Source organism: Cricetulus griseus, chromosome 6, assembly GCF_003668045.3.
Source record: "Cricetulus griseus strain 17A/GY chromosome 6, alternate assembly CriGri-PICRH-1.0, whole genome shotgun sequence".
Classification (NCBI taxonomy): Eukaryota; Metazoa; Chordata; class Mammalia; order Rodentia; family Cricetidae; genus Cricetulus; species Cricetulus griseus.
In genome coordinates, this window is record NC_048599.1 from 59,557,891 (window position 1) to 59,564,414 (window position 6,524).

A 6,524-nucleotide genomic window follows, 5' to 3' on the forward strand; every position below is an offset into this window, starting at 1 on the left:
AAAGGCTGGGATCCTGAGAAGATGCACTTTTAGGGTGCAGTCCTGGACAGTCCCTCCCCTGCTGACCCAGAGCCCACAGCACCCTCCAGCTCTGGCCTGGGAACCCAGGGTAAGCCAGTTCCCACTAGAACCATCGGGGGCCCCACTCTCCGTCATTTCCGTGTGGACTTTTTAAAGAAGTTCATTTCCTGGAAAGGAAATTTAGTAACAGATTGCTTGGCTGACTCTAAGCAAAAAAGGTCCAGCAGGCTGTTCGTCTTGTTGCTCTCTCCGCTCTTACTACCTTCACTCCTCCTCCTATAGCACAGCTGCCCACCTCTGGCCGTCCTTGGGAGGAATAGCATATTGGCTCTTACCCACATCTGGCCAAAGGATGTTGCTCTGTGGCCCAACATCCTTTTTCTGCCAGGTGGGAAAGAGCCAATATGCTAATCCTACCAAGGACCTCATTAGCCCCTTCCCCTTCCCCTTCAGAACGGGCCTTATTGGCCAACCAGTTAGGTCAAGTTTAATTCTTTCCAAATAAGAGTGGAGAAATGTACCCCTATCCACAAGCCCATCAGTCCTTCATGTATTCCCGACTTTCTATCCTTTCTTCTCTCCATTCCCACCTTCCATAAACTCTACATCTCCCAGTGTGGTCAGTGGCCCCATCTGTCCCTGTGTCTGCTCTTTTCTTCTTCCCTCCTAATTGGGAGGCATGTACGCCTGGTGTGAGTAGACTCCGGGTGGGCTACTCACCGCCTTTATGCCAATTCCCCCATCTGTAAAATAGGATGACACTTTAGAGAATGAACTCCTTAGTATTATTAAACGAACGAAACAGAGCCAGCAATTGGACCTCACATTCTACATGTAGGCTTCCGAGGCTGCCTGTGCACTAGGACACTAGATAGGGGCCCAATTGGGTGATACAGGTTTGGAGTTACGGTAAATGCCAGGTAAGAAAGAAAGAGCAGGTAGTGGGACAGAGGTGGAGGACTACTGAGGTCCCTGAGCTCACAGTTGTTGACAGTCCCTTCTTGTAGTTCTCAGTGCTCCCCTTGTTCACACAGCAATACCTTCTTTTTGTTTGAAAATACTGGGGTGGAGGTGGGAGCTCCTGAAAGAGGTGTTTCTAGCAGGCATGATGGTAGGCACCTGTAATTCTGGCTACTCCAGAGGCTGAGGAATTAGGATTGTATGTGTAAATCCAACTTAGGTATGTTAAGACCTCCCACCACCAATTAAAAAAATATATAGTGGGCCACCTTACCTTAAAAAAAAATTAGCCTGGCAATGGTGGTGCACACCTTTGATCCCAGCACTTGGGAAGCAGACAGGCAGATCTCTGTGAGTTCAAGGCCAGCCTGGTCTACAGATCAATTTCCAGGACAGGCTCCAAAGTTGCAGAGAAACTCTTGTCTCAAAGGAAAAAAAAAAAATTAACCAGGTGCGGTAGCTCATACCTTTAATTCCTGCAGTCGGAGACATGAGGCAGGTAGATCTCTGAGTTCAAGGCCAGCCTGGTCTACATAGCAAGTTCTAGGGCAGCCAAGGGTATACAGAGACAGAACTCTGTCTCAAAAAAACAAAACAAAACAAAAAGCAAAAAACCTAAAAACCAAAACCAAACCACAATAAAAAAAAAAAAAACAACCAAAACCAAAACCAACCAAAATTAAAAAAAAAACACCAAAACAAAATAAAAAAAAATGACATATCCCTGCCTAACTAAGATAATGCAGACTCCATGCCTCCTATTTATTCCCGTCTTTTTCTTTGATTTACTTTGTATATGTGTGTATCTCTCTGTGTGTGTATCATGTATGTATGGGTACCCACAGAGCTCAGAGCCATTGCATCACCTGGAGCTAGAGTTACCGGCAGCTGTGAGCCACCAGAGATGGGTGTTGGAAATTGAACTCAAGTCCTTCTAGACTTAACTGCTGAGCAACGGCTCCAGCCCTCATTCTACATACATGTGCTTTATACCTGATGCCACACAGGATAGCTCTGGCTGATCTGGAACTATATATATATCAGCCTAACCTCAAACTCAGAGTCCATCTGTCTCTGGCTTCAGGGTTCTTGGATTAAAAGGTGGGTACATTCCCCTCTTCTGGCTGATGTCATTTTTGACAGGCCCTGCCTTTTATTAAATGGCATTTTAGAAACTGAGTCTGTGAGCCTATTAAGTTCTCAAAGGCTTCATGGTGTGGCAGGGCCACTGGACCTGCTTAAACAGGTTTAGTTAAGTGTTTCTACCTGAAAGCTTCCTCTTTTGATCTGGGGAAGCAAACATCTGGGGTTCCTCCAGCACCTATGGGAACCGATAGTAATCACAGAAACACTCATTTTGTATATAAAACAGCTTTATTAAAAGTCAGCCCTTACAAGGATTCTATCAAAATATACACATTTAACTGGACATGGTGGCACATGCCTTTAATCCCAGCACTCAGGAGGAAGAGGCAAGTGGAAATCTGGGTTCGAGGCCACCCTGGTCTACAAATCGAGTTCCAGGAGAGCCAGAGCTACACAGAAACCCTGTCTTGAAAAACTAAAACTAAAACAAAAAACGTATGTGTGAGTGTATATATATACACACACATATATATATACATATTTATACACATTTTAAATAAATGTGTTAGACGATTGACAGCTACACCAATACACTGACCACAGACACAATCTCAAAGGCTTTGTAGGGAAGGGAGGCTTATTGAAGATGCTCCAAGAACCCTAGGAAGAGGTCAGGCACAGGGGTCTTTGGGTGCTTGAGGGGTTGTGAGGTAAGGGCCCTACTTCAGTTTCTCCTTCCTTGGAAAAACGGAAATGTGTAGGAAAGTATAGTAAATTTAGTCTGGAGTAGAAAGGCTCAAAATTTATTTCTAAGGCACCACAGCTCACTCTAGTCCTGAGGTTAATGGGGTGGGCAACCAGGAGGTCAAAGCCATTGGTCCTGGGCATGGTCATGTGTTTGGCTGGTGCCGCCTTCAGGATTTGGCCACAGGTTAAGTTACGATGGACCAGGTGGGCTGCACAGGCCTAGCAGCCAGGAACCTGAAGTCAGTCTTTATATCAAACATATGGTTTTAATAACACATTGGTGTCTGGCCCTGCCAGATAAGGATGCCACTGGCTCCTAAGAGAGTCCACCAGTGATAGCAGCTGGCCTCAGTGGCTGAGGATAGATCTAGACAGGAGGCCAGCCTGAGGGCAGTCCCAGCCACTGAGATACGATGATACCTAGAGAAACTAGCAAGCCCCAGAACCAGGGGTTTCTGTGAAAGGCACTTCAAAGCTGGTGTCACTAAACCAAACTCCAGAAGCTGCTGGCCAACTATCACTGGTGACAAGCTTCCCTGGTGACATTGGGCAGTGGGTAAGCAAAGAGGGAGAAGTCCAGAATATATTTAGGCAGCACATCTTGAAGCAGGGCTCGTGGGGCATTGCACAGGTGGTAATGTAGACTTTCCGGGCTGGCCGGCCGATACCAGGCCTGCCGAGCTGGGAACCGGACATGGGGTGGGGCCCGCACCCACTCCAGCACCTGATTGGCATCAGCCTCCAGTCTCTCATAAGAACCCACAAAGTCGTAGTGCACAGCACATGGTTGACACAAGTGGTACACAGGCATCCAGTGCTCATTCATGTGCTCAGGATCCTCATCCACCAGGTATCTCAGGAACTCTGGGAAGGTGACATCGTCCCCTGCAGGACTGGGGCCAGCTCCAGCCCTGTAGCGCCTGACAATTTCAGCCCCATAGCGCTGCTGGTACTCTCGGATTTCCCCAAACTTGTTGCGGTAAGCAGACAGGAGGCGTTCCAAGGGGTCTCGCACAAACAGGAACTTGAAGTAATGCTGCAGACGGTAGCGAATCTCCTCAGGCCGCAGGTCTGCCAGAAACACCAGGTCACTGCGGTGGTCCATCTTGAGGCGGACATCCACGTTGTCCAGGACGCCCGCCAGCACCTTCAGCACGCGCTTCCAGTTAGAGCAGGCCACTTTGGGGACGTAGCAGTAGAGGAAGCGGTAGCGGTCACTTACGAGGATGTGGCGCAGCAGGGTGCGCCGCTGTCCCACCGGCAAGTCCCAGGGGTCCCGGGGCATGCCCGGTTGTCCGCACACTGCCCTCAAGGTCCGGTTTCGGACATCCTCCCGCACTTGCAAGTCGGAGTCCCCAGCATCCAAGGATAGGCCTCCAGGCTTGGGAGCTGTCCCACGCCAGGCCGCGCCTTTGTGGCTGGGAGGGTGCAGGGGAAGGGGTTTTATCTCCGATAGGATGCCCCGCTCGATCATGAGCAGTAGCCCGCTGGAGGCCACGATCACTGCAAACATCAGCATGGACGGCAGCAGCAGGGGTGGCCCTCCGAGTCCAGCCCGGGCCCTACTCAATGGAGACCGCCTCGGCGTGCGGCCCAGGGGCTCGGCTCCTTTCGGGGACGCCAGTGGGGTCAGAGGGCGAGGGAACATGGTGATCCGGGGAGACCTCGCCGATCTCTGGGAAGGCGACTGCAGCCAGGACTGGAGATCTCGGGAGGAGGGTTAGTGGGTGGCCAGCTCCCGGGTGCAACGAGGGACCAGGGCCGGATGTCCCGCCCGGCCGCTCTCCACCCCGCCCCCCGCCCCGCCGTGATACAGGCTGGGGGCGGGCCCACGTTGGGGGGGGGGCGAGGAGAGGGGAGGGTGCCTGAGTCCTAGGAGCTGTCTGGGGAGGCGGAAGGCAGACCCTCGCCGGGGAGAGGACGCTGAGTCAGGGCCACTCCAGACCCCCCGGGCCTGGGGACAAAAGCTCAAAGAGACTTGGAAAGCGAAGAGCTAGGCTGAGGTCCCGGGTCTCGCAGCACATGCCCTCTGAGGCTGAACGTAAGGCTTGCACCCACCATCCTGCCTTAAAGTGCCCTGGCAGAGCCGTCCCTCCAACGGTGATCTGAAGGCAGGGCAGCCCATCACCCCGCCGGGTCTAGACATAAAGGAGATCTATCTTTATCGGCCCTTACCTTCCTCAGTCCAGGACAGGGCCACTCTGTCAAGCCCTGGCTAATGTCTCCATGGTGACATTTTGGTTTAGTAATTCTTGGGGACCACAATGCTTATCCACTGAGCAATGCTTATCTTTGTGATAAGCTTATCAATGCTTATCTTAAAGCAGTAGGCTAACTGGGACATTCTGGGCAGGGCCTAAGGACAAGTACCTCGGGACCACGTGTGGCCAATATACACTTCAAGATAACCTACAAGCACACAGAAAGTGCCTCCTTGTTTGGAACCAAGATGTGCCCAGTGGCCATGTGGGCTACAGTCAGCCCCCAGGGTGCTTTGAAAGGCAGTATTCAACCAGTTCCTCTCTGAACAGAGAACACAGCTAAATACTCAAGGTTGACTCTACATGTGAGACAGACAACAGGGCTGGGGGGGTCAAACAAAGTGTTAAAGTTTTGTATTGTTTCCTTTAGTCCTCACTGCCACTTGACAGGTAGATTCTGAGGGTAGCTGCAACGTGTTGTGTTTTTGTTGTTGTTACAGGTTTTTAAGGGTTTCACTGAGGAGCCAAGGCTGATCTCTGGATCGAGAGTGCTGATAATTACAGTCATGTTCCCCACCATGTCCATCTCTGTTGATCTTACCCTAAACAATTTCTAGCCATGACAGCACACCACTAGATGGGAGGAAGTATTGATCTCAAGATAGGTTATACCCAGAGGGTGACGAAGGACCAGGCAGATGAGGGGTCCTGAAGGATAAAATGAAGTGTGTGTGTGTGTGTGTGTGTGTGTGTGTTCACGGACAGCCTTCCAAACCCAGGCACAGAAAACACAGGGTAAAGGTCAGAACTGAGAGGTTCGGTAGCCTTCCCACTTGCCGGAGCTGGCTCCCTACATCCCAGCTGTGTGCTGAGGTGCCTTCTCAGGCCACTTCTGACCCTTTACCATATTGCTGTTGGCTTCTAGTCAATGCATATATAGATTTCTGGTGGTGAGATTACTTGGTACATGTCTGCAAAATGATACCTCTTAAAAACTCCTGTGGGCAGCACACTGATGGCTGACCCTATCATGAACAGCTTGTGGAGAGCATTGGGGATAAAAGCTTATACTCTACCTCACATTACTTCAGCCAACATGGATTTGGACTGGGCTAGCAGGTGGGGCTAGGGTACACAGCCACTCCACCAGTCATAAACCCTTGGACCCAAGATGTGGTCCTGCTCCCACACCACAAAAAGAATGCCAGTTGTAAGATACTGAAGCCAGAAGTCCCCCAAGTTTAAGATCTTTAAGTATTTAGATCACCTTAATTTCCAGGCAGGTCAGTGACCAAGCCAGGTCTGGCAACCCAAGAATGTCACAAACCCAGAAGCTGTGGCTACCTTGATGTTAACTCCAAGTGCGTGTTACGTGTCTCTTCCCACTCTTTCTTCTAGCTCTGCACCATTAGCCTTAGTGAGCACTGTTAGTTAGCAGGGTAACTAACCAGGATAGGACCCAAAGCAAGGATGGAGAGCCCCAAACAAAACTCCCCCAAACAAACACCC

General features: G+C 50.5%; 1 protein-coding gene across 1 annotated transcript; it reads right to left on the minus strand.

Annotated features, from left to right (window-relative positions):
• Positions 1-2,567: 2,567 nt before the first annotated feature.
• Chst14 (carbohydrate sulfotransferase 14) lies at positions 2,568-4,599 on the minus strand. The gene has a single exon (XM_027422185.2). The coding sequence runs from the start codon at positions 4,460-4,462 to the stop codon at positions 3,332-3,334; it is 1,131 nt and encodes a 376-aa protein (XP_027277986.1). The 5' UTR covers positions 4,463-4,599; the 3' UTR covers positions 2,568-3,331.
• Between the last annotated feature and the right edge of the window lie 1,925 nt (positions 4,600-6,524).